This window comes from Panthera leo, chromosome E1 (assembly GCF_018350215.1).
Source record: "Panthera leo isolate Ple1 chromosome E1, P.leo_Ple1_pat1.1, whole genome shotgun sequence".
NCBI lineage: Eukaryota > Metazoa > Chordata > Mammalia > Carnivora > Felidae > Panthera > Panthera leo.
In genome coordinates this window covers 58,761,233-58,784,857 of record NC_056692.1, presented here as the reverse complement: position 1 = coordinate 58,784,857, position 23,625 = coordinate 58,761,233, and the positions used below count along the sequence as shown (strand labels likewise).

At 59.3% G+C, this 23,625-nt stretch overlaps 1 protein-coding gene across 2 annotated transcripts in view; it reads left to right on the top strand.

Annotated features, from left to right (window-relative positions):
• TBC1D16 (TBC1 domain family member 16) overlaps positions 1–22,667 on the top strand; it is a 73,865-nt gene extending 51,198 nt beyond the window's left edge. Inside the window, exons 4-12 of one of the 2 annotated variants that reach the window (XM_042915848.1) lie at positions 7,577–7,738; positions 8,696–8,843; positions 9,796–9,960; positions 10,456–10,604; positions 12,938–13,072; positions 13,833–14,019; positions 15,808–15,987; positions 18,560–18,706; positions 19,567–22,667. In XM_042915848.1, coding sequence (XP_042771782.1) covers positions 7,577–7,738; positions 8,696–8,843; positions 9,796–9,960; positions 10,456–10,604; positions 12,938–13,072; positions 13,833–14,019; positions 15,808–15,987; positions 18,560–18,706; positions 19,567–19,815 — 1,522 coding nt within the window. In that variant the 3' untranslated portion in view covers positions 19,816–22,667. Of the gene's footprint in view, positions 1–7,576; positions 7,739–8,695; positions 8,844–9,792; positions 9,961–10,455; positions 10,605–12,937; positions 13,073–13,832; positions 14,020–15,807; positions 15,988–18,559; positions 18,707–19,566 lie in introns of both variants that reach the window. The other variant, XM_042915847.1, reaches the window with a different exon arrangement.
• The last annotated feature ends 958 nt before the right edge of the window (positions 22,668–23,625 follow it).

Below are 23,625 nucleotides of genomic sequence, written 5' to 3'. Positions count from 1 at the left end.
GGATTCTCTGTCTCCCACATTCTGTCTTCTTCTCCCGCACACATGGTCTCTGTCTCGAAATGAATAAACTTAAAAAAAAAAAAGAGTGTCTCATACATATTCTGAGTAATCTTTTATTGGATATAAGTGTTGTGAATATTTTCTCCAGGCTGTGGCTTGCATGTCTTTGTTATTTAACAGTGAATTTTGAAAAGAGTTTTTAATTTTCCAGTTTATTAATTATTTCTGTGATTATGCATTTTGTATTCTAAGAAATCTTGGCCTATTCTGAGGTGGCTAAGACTTCTTTTACAGATTCTTCTAGTAGTTGTATAATTTTAGGCATCACATCTATATCTGTGACCCATTTTGAGTTAATTTTTGTATACTGCATGAAAAAAGAAGTGACGTTAATTTTTTTTCATATGGATATCCAGTTGATCTAACACCATTTGTGGAAGAGCACTCCTTTCTCCATGGAACTGTCCTTGCGTCTTTGTCAATAATCAATTGATCATATTTCTCTACTTCTGGACTCTCCATTCCGTACCATTGATATGAAAGTCTATGTTTTCACCCTTGCCAGACTGCCTTGATTACTATGGGTTTATAATGAGTCTCAAAACAGATAAGTCCTTCAACTCTCTACTTTTTTTTGTAATTGCTTTGGTTCTTCTAGGCGTTTTGCATTTCCATATGAATTTTAGAGTCAGCCTGACAATTCCTACCCCCCGAAAAGGTCCTACTGGAATACTGATTGCGACTGTGTTGAATTTATAGATCATTTTGGTAGGATTACCATCTAACAATATCGACTGTTTCAGTCTATGGACATGGTGTATCTCTCCATTTATTTACATTTCCTTTAATTTCTTTCAGCAAGGTTTTGTGTTTTTCAGTATGGAGGTCTTGAATGTCATTGGTTTAATTTATTTCTAAATATTTTGTGTAGAGATCTTTTTGAAGGGGGTCCTATAAATGGAATTTTTAATTTATTATATTTGTCAGTTGTCTGTTGTTAGTCTTTAAGAATACAATTAATTTCTTTTGTCTACATTAACCTCTTATCCTGTAATCTTGCTAAGCTCACTTATTAGTTCTATTAGTTGTTTTGTAAGTTTCATGCGATTTTTTTTGTGTAAATAACTGTATCATCTGCACACAGGGACAGTTTCACTTCTTCTTTTCTGATCTTTATGCATTTTGTTTCTTTTCTCATCTTATGGAGAGGCTAGAGCCTCCAGTGCTGTACTGAACAGAAGTGATGAAAACAGGCATACTAACCTTATCCTGATCATGGGGGAAACAATTCAGTCTCTATCACTGAGTACAACACTAAGTGTAGAATGTTTCTAGATGACCTTTAGCAACTTAAGGAAGTTCCCTTCTATTCCTATATTGCTGATGGCCTTTATCATGAATGAGTGTTGTATTTTTGTCAAATATTTTTTCTTTTTTTTATGTTTATTTTTGAGAGAGACACAGCATGAGTGGGGGAGGGGGAAAGAGAGGGAGACACAGAATTCCAAGCAGGCTCCAGGCTCCGAGCTGTCAGCACAGAGCCCAACGTGGGGCTCAAACCCACAAACCGTGCGATTATGACCTGAGTCGAAGTTGGACACTGAACCGACTGAGCCACCCAGGCACCCCTGTCAAACACTTTTTCTGTATCTATTTATGTATGTGTTTTTTTGCAGCCATCGATCTTAGGATCGATATTTAAAAATGAAAATAAAGGGTCAAAATGTATAAACACTTTTAAGCTGTTTGCATCTTATTTCCACATTGCCAGAAAGAAAAGTTTGACCAGGATACAGTCCCACCCTGTGGCTGTGCAAGGGTGTCCATTTTCCCAAACCCTTACCTACACTACATTTTATAGCTTTTTGCTTATTGCCAATTTCATGGACCTAGACCTCTCCCCAGAGTACCTTGTTTCATTTCCATTTATTTCATTCTCTGGACACAGAAATGTCATTGTTTATTTGTATTTATTCTCTAGCGAATTGTTTTTTCTTGTTTTAACAGATGTTATTTTTTAGAGCAATTTTAGGTTCATTAAAAAAGTCAAGAGGAAGGCAAAGAGATTTCCCCTTACCTCTTGCTCTCACTCATGCATATCCTCCCTCATTATCAGCATCCCACACCAGAGGGTATGTTTGTTACAACTGATGAACCTCTATTGACACATCATTATCACTCCAAGTCCATAGTTTACATTAGAGCTCACTCTTGGTGTTGTACATCTGACGTGTTTTAACAAATGCATAATGACATATATCTAACTTTATAGCATCATACAGAGGACAGTTGACCCTTGAGCAATGTGGGGGTGAGGGGTGCCGACCCCCCCCCCCCACGCTCAAAATCCACACATAACTTTTGAGTCTCCAAAGACCCAATTACTAATAGCCTACTGCTGATCAGAAGCCTTATCAACGTCATAAGAAGTTGACTAACACATACTTCGGATGTTATATGTAGTATACACTGTATTCTTACAAGAAAGTAAACTGGAGAAGAGAAGATGCGATTAAGAAAATCATAGGAAATGGCACCCAGATGGCTTAGTTGGTTAAGCATCTGACTCTTGATCTCGGCTCAGGTCACGATCTCACGGTTCATGAGAGCGAGCTCCGCATCGCGCTCTGTGCTGACCCCGTGGAGCCTGCTTGGGATTCTCTCTCGCTCCCTCTCTCTCTGCCCCTCCCCTGCTAGCACTCCCTCAAAATAGATAAATAAACTTCAAAATTACACACAAAAAAAGAAAATCATAAGGAAGAGAAAGTGTAGTTACAGTACCACACAGTATTTATGGGGAAAAATCCAGACAAAGCGGACCCTGCGGTTCAAACCCGCGTTGCTCAAGGGGCATATGTAGTTTTACTGACCTAAAGATCGCCCGTGCTCTGCCTATTTATCCCTTCCCCCTCCCCTCAACCCCTGACAACCCTGATCCTTGAACTGTGGCCATAGTTGTGACTTTTCCAGAACGTCATATCGTTAGCATCACACAGTCTGTGGCATTTCCAGACCAGCCTCTTTCACTTAGCAATGTGCATTTAAGGTTCCTCTGTGTCTCTTCATGGCTTGATGGCTCATTTCTTTTTAGAGCTGAATAATATTCCCTTGTCTGGATGGACTGAAGTTCGTTCATTCATCTACTGAAGGACATTGTGCTTCATTGTGTTGCTTCCAGGTCTTGGAAATTATGAGGGGCCACCAAAGGGAGGCATTATTTCCAGCCCCCTCCCCACCCCACCCCCACCACTCCACATGCACACACAGGGCCACAGACCCACACCCCCTTCCCAGCGCTGCCGCGGCCTGCTCACGCCGTGGGGCAGGCCGAGGCTTCCAGAAAACAGATCCAGGATGGAGACTCACTCGGGCAGAGTCATGGGTGGAAGATTCTCTGGCCACTGCTGTGGCCAGGAGATCTGATTCCCTGCAGGGGAAGGAGCCTGATTCCCTGCAGGGGAAGGAGCCCATTTCAAACCAGGAGACAGCCCCAGACAGAGGGTCGGCCTCGTACCTTCCAGGGGCAGCTGGCCCCAAGGCAGAAGGCTGCTCGTGCCCTTTCGCGGCTCCTGAGGGGGACATTATTTGCATTTATTAACTGATTAATTGATTAACTCCAGACACTGTGCTTGGGACTATGGCTGGGGTTCCAAGGGTTCAAACTAGAGCAAAGTTGATGGACGGCTTGGGTCCCCATGGCATAGGGCCTGTGATAGCAGATGACTGGATGGTCACCTCAGCCACCTAGTGTGACATCTGTCTCCCCATCAAGACCGGCTGCCACAGGGTGATGACCATATCTTGGTGACTTCTGCTTCGCCAGCTGCCAGCACATCCTGGCACAGAACATGAGGTCACTTAACACTCATGCCTGGGGGGTCACCTGGGGGGGGGGGCTCAGTCGGTTGAGCATCTGACTTTTGGTTTCGGCTCAGGTCATGATCTCACAGTTTGTCGGATCGAGTCCCACGTCGGGCTCTGTGCTGACATCGTGGAACCTCTTGGGATTCTCTCTCTCTCTCTCTCTCTCTCTCTCTCTCTCTCTCTCCCTCGATTTCTGCCCCTGCCCCAATTGCTCTGTCTCTCTGTCTTTCAAAAGAAATAAACACTAAAAACACAAAAAAAAACCAATTCTCATGCCTGGGATGAATCTGTAGGATGTCTGCGAACTTTGAAGCCGTGAGAAAAACAACGGTGAGGAAGTAAGATGTGGGGGAGATTGAAATAGGCCTGGTTTTTAGTTTTTATCTCTGTGTGTGGAGAGCAGCTCGGTTCCAAGAGTATTCCAATGTGCTCTGTGTAATGTGCTCATACGATTGTTATGTGGGGTGTGTTGAAATTAAACAGACGGTTTATTTGGGCAATCCCTCCCCCAAATAGTACGAGTTAGAAATGTGTGATAGAAAGCCAGAAGACGCCAAGTAGCATCACCTCTGTGGACAAATAAAAAGGGGGTGTTTGCAAGTTGCTAAGTTTTGGGGCCATTCGTCACACGGCAGCAGATAACCGATATTTATAGGAAGGGTCTCTTTTCAGAAAAAGTCTAAGTGGGGAAGAGAAAACCTCCATTATGACTGAGTTGTGGTTCTCAAAGTCAAAGAGGCATTGGGGCCAGATTTTAACATTTTTACAATATCCAAACTTCTCTCATCCATCCATCTATCGATCTATCATCTATTATTTATAGAAAGAGAGAGCACAAGCAGGAAAGGGGCAGAGAGAGAGGGAGAGAGTGAGAATCCCAAGCAGGCACTGCACCGTCGGCCCGGAGCCCGACATGGGGCTCCAACCCACGAATGGCGAGACCATGACCTGAGCCAAAGTCAAGAGCTGGACACTCAACCAACCGAGCCATCCGGGTGCCCCTAAAATATCTAAATTTTCTCTTGCTTTTCTTCATCCTGAGCTTTTTGAGTCAGCCGAAACAATAGGTTGATAGAACCCCAGTGGTAGGTCCCAAGCATAGTGTCTGGAGTTCATCGATTAATCAATTAATAAGTGCAAATAATGTCCCCCTCAGGAGCCGCGGAAGGGTTAGGCGCGAGCAGCCTTCTGCCCGGAGGCCAGCTGCGCCTGGAAGGTACGAGGCCGACCCTCTGTCTGGGGCTGTCTCCTCGTTTGAAATGGGCTCCTTCCCCTGCAGGAAATCAGGCTCCTTCCCCTCCAGGGAATCGGGTTCCTTCCCCTGCAGGGAATCAGGCTCCTTCCCCTGCAGGGAATCAGGCTCCTTCCCCTCCAGGGAATCAGGCTCCTTCCCCTGCAGGGAATCAGGCTCCTTCCCCTCCAGGGAATCGGGTTCCTTCCCCTGCAAGGAATCAGGCTCCTTCCCCTGCAGGGAATCAGGCTCCTTCCCCTACAGGGAATCAGGCTCCTTCCCCTGCAGGGAATCGGGCTCCTTCCCCTACAGGGAATCAGGCTCCTTCCCCTACAGGGAATCAGGCTCCTTCCCCTACAGGAAATCGGGTTCCTTCCCCTGCAGGGAATCAGGCTCCTTCCCCTCCAGGGAATCAGGCTCCTTCCCCTCCAGGGAATCGGGTTCCTTCCCCTGCAGGGAATCGGGCTCCTTCCCTGCAGGGAATCGGGCTCCTTCCCCTACAGGGAATCGGGCTCCTTCCCCTACAGGGAATCGGGCTCCTTCCCCTGCAGGGAATCAGGCTCCTTCCCCTGCAGGGAATCAGGTCTCCTGGCCACGGCACTGGCCGGAGAATCTTCCACCCATGACTCTGCTCGAGTGAGTCTCCATCCTGGATCTGTTTTCTGGAAGCCTCGGCCTGCCCCACGGCATGCGGCAGCGCTGGGAAGGGGGTGTGGGTTTGTGGCGCCGTGTGTGCATGTGGAGCGGTGGTGGGGGGGTGGGGAGGGGGCTGGAAATAATGCCACCCTCTGGTGGCCCCTCTCCAGCCGGGTTTGGAGGCGAGCCTGGGAAGCACGTGGAGCCCGTGATCTCCCAGCCGCGGGGGCCTCGTTGTTCAGTAAGCAGATTACGAGATGCTGCATCAGGTGCGTGGTGGGGGGCTGTCTTCAGACCCGCCACTTGCCTTGTTTCGCAAACAATGATCGTATAGTGCAGCCCGGTCAGGGTCCACTCTGGAAGGCGGCGACTCCCTCAGCCTTTTTGGGTCTGCCGCGTGGCCACGGAGGTTCGGCTCGCCTACCCACCTTCCCAGCCAGCTACTGATTTGTATCTGAATCTGTCCCCTGGGAGTGCCCCGGTGCCCCACAGAAATGGCGGGACCTGGCTCAGCCCAGCGTCCTCAGACAGGGAGGGCAGAAAAGCCGCCGTCTCCCGCACACCGGGCCGACTGATGTTCTAGAAGCAGCAAAGGTTCTAAAAGGCCGGTCTTTTCTCTTTGAGGATGCCCCAAGTTCTGAGGGATTGTGCGTGAACCACCCCTTGTGGCTTCGTGCAGAGAACTGGTGCCTTTTTGAGGAAGGGGCACCTCGGGATTAAGCGCCTCTGACACTTTTATGCTCTGGGCTGAACCGGGGAAGCTGGAGAAGGCCATTGCTGTCGCCTCTCTGTAGGATGCCGGGGTGGGGGCCCAGAACTGCTGCTTGCTTTTACTCTGGTTACATTTTCGTGGGCTTTTGCTGGATGCTACTGTTAAATCTCCACAGATGGCACTTAGCCTGTGGTGTGGCCGAATCCACGTAATAAAATGCTTTGCAACTGGGGTTTTAAACAAATTCATGAACTTAAAAAAAAAACCGTAATAAATGGGGTTGTGTTGCTGAACTTGGAGCTTAGAGGCCAGCAAGTATGGTCGTAAGGACCTGGCTCTCCAAGCTTGGGTCCAAAAACCAACTCTACTGCCTGCCAGCTGTGTGACCTTGGGCAAGCCCCTTAACCTCTCTGGGCCTCAGTTCCTCTTCTGTACAATGGGGGTGAATGGCACCGCTCCTTTCCAAGGATTATTGCGAGGATTATATGTGATACGTGCCCACGCGAGGTGGTTACTACAGGACCAGGCCCATACTGAGTGTTTAATAAATGTGCATTATTTGTGTTATTGGTATTGATAATTTCCTTACTGAACCATAAACAGAACCAGTGTTTTATTTTTCCAGGAAAATGGCGAACCGGTAGAAACTCAAACAGAAGCCCCACCCCGTCCAAAGGGATCACGAGGCAGCGCAGGGGGCCCAGCACCCAGCCCTCTGCAGCCCTTGATCATATGCACAAAGGCCTGTTATTATCCTGACTTTGCAAATGTCCACACAAAGGCTCCAAGGGGCTTGGTGACCCGCCCAAGGTCACACAGGGAAGGCTTGTGGGGGGGGGGGGGGGCTCATCTGTCATTAGGGCCACTCACTGCCTCTGTCCGTGTGGGATGCAATTTGATCAAAACACGCCTTCCCTTCCACATGAAATGTAATTTCACGTGTGACTGTAATGGGACCCGTTCGTTCATTCGTTCGTTTGTTCGCTCGCTCGCTCGCTGGCTCGCTCACGGGTGTCTGTGTGCGTGTCTGAGCTGGGCCCGTGTGTAAGTGTGTCCCCCACGCCCTCCCTGCCCTGTCCCCGGGACGGCGGGGACACAGAGCCGCGTGGCCCTCACATGACCCGCTCCCCCAGCTCCCCCTGCGGCGCCGACACCCCCCTGCGGTTCCCCGACGGCCACGGCCTCCTGCAGACCCCGCGCTGGGACGAGCCCCAGAGGGCCTGCGCGCTGGAGCAGATCTGCGGCGTGTTCCGCGTGGACCTGGGGCACATGCGCTCCCTCCGTCTCTTCTTCAGGTGAGAGCCTGTCTCCGCGGCTTCCCGGAAGTTGGCGGGGGTTGCAGGGGGCCCAGCGGGCGGGGGCTTCGGGTCCAGTCGGGGCTCGCTTCCCGACATCGCTGAGCCTGTGGGCAGGGGTGCCCGCTACGGTTGCCCCCAGGAACCGGGTCCGGGCGGCTTCCAGACTCTTCCATGCGCCCTCAGGGTCCCACCCCCTCCATCCCCCCAAGAGGCTTTGCAGCTCCGCCTGTGTGTGCAGGAAGGGGGCGTGGCTTTCTGGAGGAGGCGCCCCGTTTTCATGGTGGGCGGACCGTCCCTATTAGCGTCCTGTCTAGCAGCCACGTCCAGTCGCTCCCGAAAGGCAGGGTGGCCCAGCCCCACGCTGGCCCCGGCCGAAGACCTGTGCTCCAAGCACACGTGTCGCTGGAGGGGTCCCAGACCCAGAGCCACAGTCTGGCCTCTCAAGGAAGGGCAGCCGGGGTTGGGCCGAACACCCAGTTGGACGTGCAGTGAGTTTTCCCGGAGGATTCTCCCAGGGTGCCCTCCAGGCCGTCCCACCTGGGCTCAAAATCTGATTCCACCTAATGGCATCCACCCCTAGATCTCCTGGAGAGGGGGCACCAGAGAGGAGGGGACACCGGAGAGGGGGGACGCCAGAGAGCGGGGACGCCAGAGGGGGGGGTGTCACTGCTTGGGGCCGGGGACCCAAGGCCGCTCCGGCAGCCCTCCAGGGAGCGAGGACAGTCCTACTTCCCGGCCCCCCCAGGAGGGGCTGGCTGGCGCTCCTCACCCCAGGGGGCGATGGCTCGCGTGTGGGTGTAACTGTCCCCTGTGGCCCGCAGCCAGACTCGGCGGGGCCTTCCTGTTTCCTGCCCCGGGGGTCAGTGATAGGGGCCTCTGATTATACTTGGAAATAAAACCCGGCGTTTACATATTCATTGCTCCCTTCTGCCTCCCCCTGCGACGGCCGCGCAGCGACGAGGCCTGCACCAGCGGCCAGCTGGTCATCGCCAGCCGGGAGAGCCAGTACAAAGTGTTCCACTTCCACCACGGCGGCCTGGACAAGCTGTGCGACGTGTTTCAGCAGTGGAAATACTGCACCGAGACGCACCTCAAGGACCAGGTAGCCCAGAGGGCGACCGGAGGGCCCCGCCGTGGGAGTCGCCCGGCTGCCGAGACTCCCTCCCCTCCTCTTCCCTCCCACGGCGGGGAGGGTCTGGGACTTCCCCGCGCGGAGGCCTCGGAGGGGTGTGACCCGAGCCTGTCCGCGGTCGCTGGGCGGCTGATAGGGCAGCAACTTTGGATTTGAAGCCTGTGCCCAGGGCTTCTTGTAAAGTCAGTGCTGTGCACTTGAAAAATCATGTTTTGACAAGGCTTCCTGCCATATTTTGCTCAATCTACATACAAATGTAATAAGAGCTCTTTAATTATCTGTTCAAGATACTGTATGTGCTTATTAGAAAGGGGCTGACTTTCAGATTCCCTTCCTTCCCACCGAGCCTCCTGCTGGCTTCCCTCATTACACTAGCATGGCTTTTTTTTCCCCCTACATTGAACAACCTTTGATTTTTGAATTAAATGTCAGCTGCAGTTTTGCCCCGGATTCGTGACTGCCCGTGGAGACAACCTGACAGGCGGGCTCCCTGCTCGCGGAACAGCGGCCCCTTTGTCTGTGGCCAATCACATGTAATTTATTGCAGGCCCTCCCGGCAGAGGGAAGTTGGGCCATACGAGGCATTAATTCCGTTTTTGCGGCCGGGGTCGCCGAGAGAGTGGGGGCGGTGGCGAGGGGGCCGCGGTCTCGGTCGGTCGGTGGGAGTGGGCCGGGGAGCCTGGGCGGCCCCGCGGGGGGGGGGGGGGGACGAGGGGGAGGGGAGGGATCGATGTTAAGACGAAGGTATTTTCATTTTAATTGCGGCTAATTACGCTCGCCGATGAGGGGTCTGCGTGCAGGGGAGAGCGCCCCCCCTCCCTTCAGCAGAGAGGGGGGTAGGGGTGGGGGGGTATTTGGCGCCCTGGGGAGGGCGGGCACCGGTGAGGTGCACATCGCCCCGAGGTGTCTTCCCGGCCAGCAGGTCGCCGACGAAAAGACGTGCATACAGTTCTCCATCCGCCGCCCCAAGCTGCCCTCCTCGGAGACGCACCCCGAGGAGGGCGTGTACAAGAGGCTGGACGTGGCGGCCTGGCTGCACCACCTGAACGAGCTGGGCCAGGTGGAGGAGGAGTACAAACTGCGCAAGGTGAGCCGGCCCGCGGGGAGGGGGGAGGCGGGCGGCACCGCCGGGCCGCCTCCCCGGGGGGGGGGGGGGGGGGGGGCCGAGGCGCGGCGCGAGCGGCTGTGTGAACGCGCCCGTGTAGCAATCAAAGGGGCTGCGCTGAAAAGGAAACCCTCCGGAGCGGGTTTGGGGGACCCCGCGTCAGCCTGTATAGAAGAGCTCGCGGCGCAATGCGGCGCTTCCAAAACCAGGATTAGGCCGCGACGTGAGAACGATACGTTCGTCGGAGCGCCACACCAGGGTGGGCATTGACATTGAAATGAGCCTGGTTGTCTCCTGTATGGGAATGGAGGGCCTCCACTCTCCCCTCCAAACATGTGCAAATTGCAGCGATGTGAATCAAGGCATCAGCTGTCAGGAAGGCCCCGCAAAGCCACCACAACACAAATCTCCGGGGATTTGGGGGTGCTTTGAGCGGCCCTGTTTGGGCCCCTCCCCAACTTTTGCCGCTTCCTGCAGGCCATTTTCTTCGGCGGCATTGATGTGTCAATCCGGGGGGAGGTCTGGCCTTTCCTGCTGCGGTATTACAGCCACGAGTCCACGTCGCAGGAGAGGGAGGCGCTGCGGGCGCAGAAGCGAAAGGAATACGCCGAGATCCAGCAGAAGAGGTAAGGGCCACCCGCCCGCCCCGGCCGCCCAGGGGCATGTGGGCTGCAAAGGCAATTTGAGGCGCAATCCCGCATTGATAATACGTTCCGTGACCCAGAGTTTCTTTCGAAAATGGGTCCCAGGCACGGAGTGATAGGCTTGGATAAGTGCCGTCATTATCCGCAGCGCTGCTCTTTAGCTCTGTGTCAAGGTTTTAGAGTTCTTTTTCAACAGACTTAACTAGGCACTGACATCCCGCCGGGAACGCTGGGGTGGGAGGTGGGGGGGGGTGGGTTGGGGGAGGGCAGCCGGAGCCGGACTGGGGAGGTCTCTCTGGGTCTGGCTGACCCCAGGCTGTGTTGGGGACCCGTGGAAAGCCTCGGATATGCACACCCCCAAGTCAGTGGAGGGGGGGAGGGGGCTGGAGGGTTTGCCAGCCGCAGCAGCAACCAGCCCCATTGAGAGCACCCAGCCCCCATCGGGAGCACGCAGTGCCATTGAGAGCACCCAGCCCCCATCGGGAGCACACAGCCCCCATCGGGAGCACGCAGCCCCATTGAGAGCACCCAGCCCCCATCGGGAATACCCAGCCCCCATCGGGAGCACCCATCCCCATCGGGAGCACGCAGCCCCCATCGGGAGCACCCAGCCCCCATCAGAAATACCCACCCCCATTGGGAGCACGCAGCCCCTATCGAGATCACCCATCCCCCGTCGGGAGCACGCAGCCCCCATCAGGAGCACCCAGCCTCCATTGGAAAGACCCAGCCTGCATCAGAAACACCCATTCCCCCATCGGAAACACCCACCCCCATTGGGAGCACGCAGCCCCATCGGAAACACCCAGCCCCCATCAGGAGTACACAGCCCCCATCGGGAACACCAAGCCCCCATTGGGAGCATGCACTCCCCATCAGAAACACCCATCCCCCATCGGGAGCACCCAGCCCCTATCAGAAATACCCATCCCCCATCAGGAGCACACAGCCCCCATCAGGAGCACCCAGCCCCCATCAGAAACACCCAGCCCCCATCGGGAGCACCCAGCCCCTATCAGAAATACCCATCCCCCATCGGGAGCACCCAGCCCCCATCAGAAACACCCATCCCCCAGCAGGAGCACCCAGCCCCCATCGGGAGCACCCAGCCCCCATCAGAAACACCCAGCCCCCATCGGGAGCACCCAGCCCCCATCAGAAACACCCAGCCCCCATCAGAAACACCCAGCCCCCATCAGGAGCACACAGCCCCATCGGAAACACCCAGCCCCCATCGGGAGCACGCAGCCCCATCGGAAACACCCAGCCCCCATCGGGAGCACGCAGCCCCATCGGAAACACCCAGCCCCCATCGGGAGCACTCATCCCCCGTCGGGAGCACGCAGCCCCCATCGGAAACACCCAGTCCCCATCGGGAGCACCCATCCCCCATCGGGAGCACGCAGCCCCCATCAGGAGCACCCATCCCCCATCGGGAGCACCCAGCCTCCATTGGAAGCACCCAGCCTGCATCAGAAACACCCATTCCCCCATCGGAAATACCCACCCCCATTGGGAACACCCAGCCCCCATCGGGAGCACGCAGCCCCATCGGAAACACCTAGCCCCATCAGGAGTACACAGCCCCCATCAGGAACACCAATCCCCCATCGGGAACACCAAGCCCCCATCGGGAGCACCCAGCCCCCATTGGGAGCATGCACTCCCCATCAGAAACACCCATCCCCCATCGGGAGCACCCAGCCCCTATCAGAAATACCCATCCCCCATCGGGAGCACCCAGCCCCCATCAGAAACACCCAGCCTCCAGCAGGAGCACCCAGCCCCCATCAGGAGCACCCAGCCCCCATCAGAAACACCCAGCCCCCATCAGGAGCACCCAGCCCCCATCAGAAACATCCAGCCCCCATCGGGAGCACCCAGCCCCCATCAGAAATACCCATCCCCCATCAGGAGCACACAGCCCCCATCAGAAACACCCAGCCCCCATCGGGAGCACCCAGCCCCCATCAGAAACACCCATCCCCCATCAGGAGCACCCAGCCCCCATCAGGAGCACCCAGCCCCCATTGGGAGCACCCAGCCCCCATCAGAAACACCCATCCCCCATCAGGAGCACACAGCCCCCATCAGAAACACCCAGCCCCCATTGGGAGCACCCAGCCCCCATCAGAAACACCCATCCCCCATCAGGAGCACACAGCCCCCATCGGGAGCACCCAGCCCCCATTGGGAGCACCCAGCCCCCATCAGAAACACCCAGCCCCCGTCGAGAGCAGGGGTTGGGAGGGGCAGGCCCTGCCAGGAGTGTGTGCAGCTCCTCAGCCCCGGGCGGGTGCCCTGCTCTGTGCCAGGCTCTCCATGACCCCTGAAGAGCACAGAGCGTTCTGGCGCAATGTGCAGTTCACCGTGGACAAGGATGTGGTCCGGACAGATCGGAGCAACCAGTTCTTCCGGGGGGAGGACAACCCGAACGTGGAGAGCATGAGGTGCGTGCCTTCCCCGGCCAATGTGGCTCCTTCCCGAGGGGAGGAGAGCCCCTCCCCACTTCACCGCCTCGTCTGCCTCTCTGGGAGTGTCACCTTACCCCACGGGGCCTCCTCGGCCATCGGCCGTCCGTCCGTCCGGGAAGTCAAGGAACGGCAGCAGTAGCGTGTAGCCTCTGCTCGGCTTGGGGGCTTCCTCCCAGGTTCGTACAATCAACACCCCAAGAGCAGAGGGACATTAGCCACTGTAGGCTGCGTCAGTCAACATCGCGTGGCCACGGCGTCCCCGGGAAGCCCTGTAGGCCCCTCCCCGGGTACCAGCAAGGCCGCCCACTCCCCGGGGCATCCACCAAGCCTGCCTTTGCGTGGTTCACACTAAGCCCGGGGGGAGCCTTCCCCTGGCGGTCCTCCAGCCCATAAAGCCACACAGAGCCCGAGGCTGGCATCTTTGACCTTACGCTGCTGCCTGGCAAATAACTGCACAAAATTAGCAGCCCATAAAAGTGTCCCCGCCAGCCCACCCTTTGTCACAGGCAGGCACTGGGAAGAACATCGGACCCACACTCCTCCCCTGGGGGTCTGGCCTGTAGGCCACTCCGTTGCCTTAGAGTCTGAAGACAGTCCCCAGAGCGGCCTTCCTCGCCCTGCGATCGAAGCGAAGGGGGGGATCCTTGGCAGCCCCGGCTCCTTCCACCCTGGGTGACATGCCACCGAGGGTGCGGCAAGGGCGGGCTGCACTGACCGCTCTGCACTGTGTCGCCAGGAGGATCCTGCTGAACTACGCGGTCTACAACCCCGCCATCGGCTACTCCCAGGGCATGTCAGACCTGGTGGCGCCCATCCTGGCCGAGGTCCTGGATGAGTCAGACACCTTCTGGTGCTTTGTGGGTTTGATGCAGAACACGATCTTCGTCAGCTCTCCTCGGGATGAGGATATGGAGAAACAGCTGGTGAGGCTTGGGGCCGAGGGTCACAGTGTGCCGGGAGAGAGCACACCTCCCGCCGGGTCTCCGTGGCCACGCGTGGCGTGGCTGCTGTGGGTCAGGAAGCAGAAAAGCCAGGGTGGGCATTGCCTACGGGGCCTGGGGGCTTAGCCCCGGCCGGCTCCCTGGGAGGAACACACGCTATGCCGGAGTCCCGCGATGCTGGCTGCCACCCCCACCCCATGCCCCCTGCAGGCTGGGCTGTGCATCGAGGCCCCTCCCTGGTGGCCTCCCGCCTCCCTGCAGGTGGCATCCCAGCCCAGGCTCCCTGGTGGAGTGAGGAAAGGGAGGCCCATCACACCTGGCCCTGTGCTTCACAGAATGGGTCCTCGGGTGCATCCGGGCTGCTCCCTACACAGTCCGAAGCCGGCAGGACGCCTGAGTGGGCAGGAATGGGAGGCTCCTGAGGCCCCCTGGGCAGTCGCCACACCCCATCCGAGGCCGCAGGCCTACCCTGCGGCACCCAGCCAGCTCGCCCCCTCCTCCTGCCCCCCCCCCTCACCCTGCACAGACCAGGCAGCTGTGTGTTCCAGTCACCCGCCGAGTGCCGGGTGGAGGGCACCGGGATGTGGTCTCAGCTCCCCTGTCCCAGAGACAGCCCCGGCCTAGGAGCTGGCGGAGATGGGAAGTGATGCAGGCAGATCAGGCCGACCCTGCAGCACTCGGGACCTGCCCAGACTCGGCTGAGCACAGGTTCGGGCACTGACACCGTGCGGCCGGTCTTGTGGGACCGGATGTGTCCCGTACAATGAGGGAGGAGCTGAGTGGATCGGCTGGAATGCCAGGGCCAAGGACTGACTGAATGGGAGCAGGGCACAGCTGGGGACCCGCAGACGGGTGGGGGGAGGGGGACCAGGATCCGGGAGGCAGGGCTGGGAGGGTGAGGGGTGCCTGGGTGGGGGGGTGGGGACGTCCGGCTGGGAGGGGCAGGCCGCATTGTCGGTCTTGACCCTGTGGCGAGCCGGAGCGTGCAGAAACTGGCCGGTCAGCAGCAGCCCCTACGAGGGCCAGGACCACCCCAGCGGCCGTCTTGAGTGGGAGGGTGGGCTGCTGGCATGGGAGGGGCCTGTGAGCCACGGAGCCCTGCCCCAGGTCCCCCTGCCCCCGCTGCCCTCTCTCTTCATCGGCTCTGTGATGTCAGTTTCCACGGCACCTGGGGAGACAATTACGGGGTCTGACACGATTCGCCCCAGACGGGCTCACGCAGCACATGGCCCCGTGACTCATTATCTGCCGGAGATGATTTTCTAATGGCGCTGGAGTCAGCCTCCATGTTGTCCCACGTCACCGGGTGGTGACCTCAAGCGCAGGAATCGAGTGCCCTGGGGTTCAGAAACGCCCCCTCCCTGCTCCAAGTCAGCTCTGGAAGATGATGGGTCTCGGAGGGGGAGGTGGTTGGGCTGGCGCGGGGCGGGGCCCACACATCATCTGCTCGCCTTCCCGGGAGGAGGGGTGTCAGAAACAGCCCCGTGTGGCAGCTGTGGCCCGGCGGAGCCTGCCACCGCAGCCGGGCACCTTGCTCTGCCTGGCCCTGCCAGGGCCACGCCCCCAAGTGATCGGAAGTCTGGGCTAAACTAGCCGATTCCAGCAGCAGATTAAAGTGAGCGGGTGCAGGCACGGGCCGCCGTCGGAAGCCCGGCGCTCGGCGTGCGCGCCGCTTGGGTGGGGGGGGTTGGGGGCCGGAGGAAGGGCCCCCGTGGGAGCGGGCGCCTCGCGTGGAGCCCGCGGCCTCACCGGTCCCGGCCCCGCCCCCAGCTCTACCTGCGGGAGCTGCTGCGACTGACCCACCTGCGCTTCTACCAGCACCTGGTGTCGCTGGGCGAGGACGGCCTACAGATGCTCTTTTGCCACCGCTGGCTGCTGCTGTGTTTCAAGCGCGAGTTCCCCGAGGCCGAGGCCCTGCGGATCTGGGAGGCCTGCTGGGCCCACTATCAGGTAAGCCAGCGCGGGCGCCGGTCAGCGTCCGCACCCCGCAAAGAGGGCGGGGGCCCGCGCGCCTGCTGGAGGGCCCCCTCCTCTGCGGCCCCCGCCCCCGGAACCCACACGTCAGCCCCGCGCTCGCAGCTGCCGGCTGGCCCCGCGGGGCTGGCTTCAGACCTGCAGCTCGCCTCCCCAAACCGAGATAGACGCGGCTGCCCGCTCCCTGGGCCCATTGCCACCTTCTGGGGCCGAGCTCCCTGCTGCCACAGCCACTCAGTGTGAAGGACGGCATCACAGGGTGAGCAGGCCGCCTGCGGCCCAGGACGCCTGTGCCCACCTGCCAGGCCCCCCGGGCCCGCCCCGCCCTCCTTCCTCGCTCAGGACGGCTCCGGGAGAGAGCCGAGACCCTGCGTCCCCAGCAGCCCCTCTGGAGGCCCCACCGTCCCTCTGCACATTTTCACTGTTATCAGCACCTCTTCTGCAAAGCCCCCGAGAGCCTGTGGCCCTGTCACAGGGCGTTAACGCCCAAATTAGCAACAAGCCGGCGACGTTAAAGGATGTGCAAGTCTCTTGGAATCCATCAGTCTTTAAAAAAAAAATAGTATTGACGCTTCCGGGAGGTGGCCGGGATCCCTTCTGCAGGAACCGGCTCTGTTCTCACTGGCAGCCCGGCCGCTCCTGTCACACAGGCCTTGCAGGTATGTGGGAGCCCCACCGGCCCGCAGACACGTGCCCCAGCGTGCCCCGGCCTTCCTGATGTTGCTGGAGGAGCATGTCTGGGGGCAGCGAGTCCAGAGAGACACGGCTGGTGCCCCAGGCCGTCCATGTACTCGCCCACCCGTGCCCTCCGCCCGCTCTCGCGCCCCCGCCCCGGTCTGACTGCTGCCCGCCTGGAGCGGCGTGCTTGGCGGGTACGTTCGGGGCGAACTCTCTGCGTTCATCAAGGGAACCACTGGCACGGAGGGTCCAAGACGTTGGATCACGTCGTTTTTGTAAACCGTGTCCGCTTCGCAAGGCTTCATCGTGTGCTTTCCCAGCAGCGAATTGGCCGCCCTCGTGACGTCACGTTTAGGCTGACGTCACGAGTGAACTCGAGCGTCGCCCTACAGCCACAGCCACTTCGCAGGGTGATTTTCATCGCTGTGCTCTAGCTACACCCCGAGTTGCACAAAATCTCGTGAAAACCACGGGAGAAGCCCACGTGGACATCTCTGGTGGCTGCCACCTTGCCTGAAGTTCACTAAACAAGTTTACGTCCGCGTTGGCCTAGTGTCTTGATGACATTGGCCCCGGGGGCGTGGAGGTGGTCCCATAATGGTAGTGGGGGTATGCTTGTCAAGAGTGAGCGCCACGGTGGGGGGAGGCTCCTTTGAAGCGACCCCTGAGAGAGAAAGGCTTTATTCTATCCATTTTCTATTAGCGTGGGGCAAGGGGGCTAGGCTGCCCCAGGCCTTGTCCTGAGAATGAACTTAGCTCTGTCCTGCTGCCCGGCCCTATTTAAGACATGCCTCGCCTCGTCCTCCCGACCTTTCCTTCTCAGAGGAGCTGGACACCCCCTTCCTGGAACTCCGCTGTCTCCCACCCCAGCCGGAGCTCACATAGCTGCAGAAGGAACGTTCTGAGACCAAGCGAGTCCATTTCGGATTAGTTCAAAGGCAGGGGCCAGGCAGCCTGGGGACGGTCTGTCCGGAGCAGGCCGGGCGCTGGCTGTTAGCTCTGCCGGAATTGTGGGCTCCGCCCGGCCCAGTCTAGCTGTTCCGTCTGGCTGGCGGGTCGACGCTGGGAGACTAAACACGGGCTTCCTGCTGCTGCTTCCTCTTCCTCTGCCCTTGGGATCGAGGTGGAGTCAGAGGCGGGGCGCTCTCAAAGCGTCCGGGGGGGGAGAGCACACAGAATGCACCCCGGTCAAGTGCCTGCCCCCCGGGTGCCGGCTTCCTGCCGCGTGCCTGGCGTTGCCGGGCAGTGGTGGGAGGCGGTCTCCAAGGAGGACAGCAGGATCCTTGGAGGAGTCCTTGCAGAGTCCACGAAAGACAGCAGGATCATCGTAGCACTCCCTGGGGGCCGTCAGGAAGCTGTGGTGCTCCTCTCCGTGAGGATCTTCTCGATTTCTTAGCAGGAAACTTAGGGGTCATCTCTGGGGCAGAAGTTGGGATGTTCAGCCTGGAGGCAGGAAGACACTGACCAGTGGGTGGCCGCCAGAAAATTCTCTCTTGCTGGCGTGCCCCACTGCCCACCGGAGCGTATTCTGACGCAGCCTGAGACACGCACCTTTGTGAATAGACCGGAATGAGCCCAGGCCAGACTTCAGAGGGAGCGCGTTCTTTGCCTCCTGTGACCGAGTGCGTCCAGAGGGCTCCCCACAAACACAGCAGCAGCCTGTGGGGAGCACGCGCCCCCATCCCCTTGTCCCGTCACTGCAGCCCTTGGGTGTGGTGCTGACACTGGCCCATGTGCAGGTGGGGAAACTGAGGACAAAAGAGGCTTGCGGCTTGCCCCGGGCCACGTGAACCCAGACAGCCTCACGCCACACCTCTGCACTCAGCCTCCACCTGGGGCCTTGGCTGAACCCTACTCTCCTCCCCCTCAGACGGATTACTTCCACCTTTTCATCTGCGTGGCCATCGTGGCCATTTACGGGGATGACGTCATTGAGCAGCAGCTGGCCACCGACCAGATGCTCCTGCACTTTGGAAACCTGGCCATGCACATGAACGGGGAGCTGGTTCTCAGGAAGGTGAGCGTGTGCTTGCCCCCCCACGTGGCCCCACCCAGCAGGCTTGCGAAGCCCCGCCCATGCACCAAGCCCCGACTCTCACTCAGCATCCCCCCAACACAGGCCAGGACTGCACGCAAAGGCCCCGCCCCCACGTGCAGAGCCCCGCCCCCCCACAAGCTCCACCCCCCTCGAATTCAGCCCTAACCGCACACGCTCCCGTATGGGGGTCCCCGGGGGCTCTCCCCGCCAGGGCCCCGCCCACCCGTCAACCCTGAACCCCACTCAGCCCCCCCTGGAATACAGACCCCGCTCCTACGTGCTCCCTGGGGCTCTCACTGCCAAGGCCCCGCCCCCCCAATGAAGGCCCTGCCCCGAAGCGCTGGTTGGAGCGTGGTGCTCCCTGCCAAGGCCCCGCCCCCATAGGCAGAGCCCCGCCCCCCACGCCGACTCCCTCCACTCAGCCCCCACCCCGAACGAACGAAGGCCCCGCCCCCACGCGCTGGTGGTGGAGCACTCCCTGCCAAGGCCCCGCCCCCCATGCAGGAACGAAGGGGGAAGACGGTGAGCTTTGCCACCCCCCACTTCCCAGCTCCTGCTGGCGATGCTGGTTGTGTGAGCTTGGCAGCGGCCCTCAAAAGCAGCAAGGAGGGACCCGGGGGTCGGCGCCGCAGCCACAGGGGAGACAGACCCTGCCGAGGCTGCACGGGGCAGCCGTGGGGCAGACGGGGCCCCCGGGCACCACGGTTGGGGGCTGAGTCAGAGGGGTCGCCCTGTCCCCGCTCCCCCTTCAGGTGAAGGCCCCCCTCCCCCCCCCCCCCAGCCTCCTTGCCCGGGGCGGCAGCCCCGCCCACTGCGTGTGTCGTGTCCTCTCTCCGCAGGCCAGGAGTCTGCTGCACCAGTTCCGCCTCCTGCCCCGCATCCCCTGCAGCCTGCACGACCTGTGTAAGACGTGCGGGACCGGCATGTGGGACAGCGGCTACATACCCGCCGTGGAGTGCACGGGCCACCACCCCGGCTGGGAGAGCTGCCCCTATGGGGGCACGGTGGAGACGCCTTCGCCCAGGCCCCCCAGAGAAGGCAAGAAGGGCCCCAAGATGCCTCGGGACGGCTTCGGTTTCCGCAGATAGGTCGGACTGCCCGCTCCCGCGGGTCCTGAGCATGTGGGAGGGGGTGGGGATGGGCCGGTGGAAACACGAGGAAGAAGAGACTTGTGGCAACAGGAAGGGGACCTTTTCGTGTTAATGACATCAGCAGAGCCTCGAAGTGACAGAAGTTAAGCCCCGCCTGCTGCCCAGAGAAGAGTCACCTCCCGAAGCAGTGGGACCAGAGCACACGGTGGTTCCCCCGCCGATGCAGGCGGGCTGGGTCTCCGTCTGCCCCAGAGGCTCCCCCGGCACCATCAGTGACCAGCGACAGTGCCGGGCGATGAGGAAGGACCAGAAGGCCTGTTCAGCCAGCAGCACAGGGGATGCAGAACAGAATGGGGGCCCGGCCCGGCCCGAGACATCCCTGCACGCTGGACACACGTCGTCATCGGGCCCCATTTTCTGAGCAGGCCAGTGTTGCTTTGCACAGCTTCACGGCTTATAGGAAGATGTCTGCAAAAACGAAACAAAACAAAAAACGAAAGCCCGGTGATTTCAGAGTAGAGAGATGTGGGAGCGGTGGAGGGTGTGAGAAGCTCGGGGCTTTGTGTCCGTGTAAATGTTTTATACTCCCGGTATGCCTCGGAAACAGCCCGAGCCTCGAGCTGTCGGGAGCTGTCAGACTCGCCTCCCGTAGTGGAGGCGGCTCTACGTGAGCATCATTGACATTGGCTAAGGTCCACCTCACCGAACACAGCGAGCAGCCGGGGGCCGTGTGTGCAGGCAGGATGGACAACGTCTGAGGGGAGTGGTGGTGCGTTAAGTAACCAACCGAGACAAAGGCACCCGAAAGAACTAGAAAGATTCCCGCGTGCCCCCGGGCCTGCCCACAGCCTGGGCCTTCCGTAGGTCAGCTTCGCAGGTGGTCGGGCGCAGCAGTGACCGCAGCAATGTAGCCGGCACTCAGGACACCGTCGCCCCTGCCGGGATCTAGCGGTGGACGGGGGAGGGTATGGCAGAGTTCCCAGCCAGCCGAAGAGCATCCAGCCAGCCGTTGGCACAAGGAGGCCGCTTCTTGAACCGTTGGGATCGTGGAGGCGGGAACCCTCCCGCACACCCTCGAAGGGGTCATCATGGAGACACGGCCCCAACTAAGGCTTCCTCCCGCTCTCAGCTCTCCTCCCTGGAGAGCAAACAGTGCTGCTGGGGCCACGTGAAAAAGATGTGTATCCACAGAAGAGAGGAAGTTGCCGGCCCCCTCCCTCCAAACTTCTCAGTCCCCCGTGAGCCCAAGTCCTCTCGCAGGCAAGGCGGCCAACACTGGCATCTCCAAGTTCCCAGGGCTCCTGTCCCAGAGCCTTCTGGGGAGACCCTCCTGGAACCCCCACCCCGGCCCGCAGATCCTGGGGTGCTGGCTGTTTTCAGCCCAGCAGCAGGGTCCAGGCTGGATGGGGGCGGACTTCTCACCTGCTCTGCCTCTGGGAAGAGGGGGGTGCCTTTCTGTGCCGGCCCCCGGTCTGCTTTGGAAAAGGCTTCAGCTAAGCAGGCGCTGTGCCGATCCTGCCGTAGAAACCACATCCACACAAACAGGAGCATCCGTTATCCGTCGCCACGGCGGTGCTGCGTAACAAATGAGCCCCAAGCCTGGCGGTCTCGCATGCGGCCTGAGGGTCAGCGGTTTAGGCTGGGCGCTTCTGGTCTTGGCTGGGTGTGCTCGGGATGGTGACACCCAGGTGGACAGGTCACACCTGGCACTGCGCCGTGTCTCTCGAATCCCCCACCGCCCCCTGCGAGCTAGCCCCGCTCAAGGCAGAAGTGCAGAAGCGGAAATGCACGGGCGCCTTCCCCAGCCTTGGGGGAGGCCACACCTGCTGTCATCCCATTGCCGGAGCAAGTCACATGGCCGGAGTCAGCACCCAGGGGTGGGGAGCCGGACCCTCCCCTTTAGCGAGAGGAGCCGCGCAGGGACGGCAAGGGGCTGGGAATTCAGAGGGTGACAAACCATACAGTCTGCCACCACCTGCAGGAAGTCTTGGTCCAAATGACCCTGTTTGGGAGCCCTCCTGTCAGGGGCATGGCTTCCCCTGTAAAGGCAGGAGATGCCCAAGGGGAAAGAGCGTGCTTCTAGGCTCACCGTCTAGCAGGATAGCATCCGTGCATTTTACTGAGACACCTTGTGCCTTTGGGCTGCTGTGTATGTGTGTGCGTGTGTGCGTGTGTGTGTGTGTGTGTGTGTGTGTGGTGGGGGGGTGTCCAGGGAATCCCTCACTTTGGAGGGTCCTGGCTGCAAAGCATTCATGCTGCATCTCCCGGCTCCCGCAGCTCCCCAAGACCCCTTCCAAGTGCCGCCCACCCTCGCCGCCCCCGCCTCACACCCCTGTGCGCCGCGCGGGGCCCCGGTGAGACCTTCGCCTCTCAGAGCAGCCGGTCTCGGAAGCCGGAGACCTGGATGTGCGGGCTCCTGGAGGGCAGGCTGCGCTGGAGGGCTGGGAAGGGCCTCGCAGGGCTCCCTTAATCTGGATGCAATTAGAGGAAACCAGCCAAAAAACCCCGCGGCAGCTGTTGCCCCGGGATTATTCCCAGCCAGCAAAAGGCATTAGGGTGATAATTCCGTCATTAGACTTGTAGCCTTCCCACCTCCAAAACGTGCAAATATGGGATAATCAGCCCGGCACGGCCATCCTCCGTGATGCCGCTTATTTAACCCATTTTTTTAAATGACACTTAATGTTATTGGCTGGTGTGCGTGCGCGCGCATACTTAATTTCCCCACCGCTAACGGCTGTGCTGACGCGACACGACGTTGTCGGGGCCCCTGGGAAGAGAGGGAGCCTCTGATGCGCGTGTGCTGGCATGGAAGGCATGGACGGGGCAGCAAGGCAGGGGCTCGCCAGCCGCGGGGAAGAAGGGACGGCGGGGGGGTGGGGACGGGGGACGCCCAGGCTGGTGCGGTTGGGGCCTGGTTCTGCTGTTCCAGAAGGTTCCGACCCAAGTCCCAGCCAGGAAGACTCGAACTCACGAGTTCTGGGAATTGGTGTCCCTGAGCCGGTCGGTGTGGGGGGAACAGACGCATGAGGAGGGGCCCCCCCGACCACCTGCTCAGGGGAGGGGGCCGTGCGGTCCAGAAGGGGCGGCCCGGCTCCATGGGCGGCCTCGGTCTGGGTGCCATCAGCAGCACGGTGTCCTGATGGGCCGCGTGTCAGGCAGCACGGAGGTTTTCAAGTCCAGGACCTAAAGCGCGTGTCCTTCCGAGTCTGTCCACGAGAGCCCTTCCGGAAGCCCCATGTGGGGTGGGCGGTCAGACGGGAGGAAGCTTCTGGTCCTGAAACGGACGCTTCTCCCGGGCTAAGTGGCGGTGGCTGGCAGATACTGGGGACCGTCGTGGTGGAGGTGATGCTCTGTGGGTTTTGCCTCGTTTTCTGTGAGGTGCCTCTGAGCTCTCTTGGCCCTTCCTTGTTTGGGAGAAGTCGCTTGGAGCGTGGCTGTCCTCAAGGTGATGGGAATCTGCTCGTGGCACTGCCCTGCCCCTGCGGAAGCCTCGATCCTCTGCCTGGCCTCTCCTCCCCTGCAGAGAGGCTGCGGGGTGTCAGGGACCCCTGGGTTCACCCGGCAAAGAGAAGGAAGCCTCTTCCAGTCTGTGTGCCCTGAGTGGGAGGAAGGGAAAGGCGTTCGCCCAGGAAGAACCACTCGTGCAGGGGCACGGACTGGGCCAGAGGAGGTGGCCTACGGCCCAGGGAGGGACCCCTCAAGCTGGACCTGCCACATCCCCAGAGACTCGAGGGAACCAGGCAGCCCAGGATCCGATTAGCCCTGTGTGTCTAAACCAGGCGACGAGGCTGTCCCTCGGAGTGA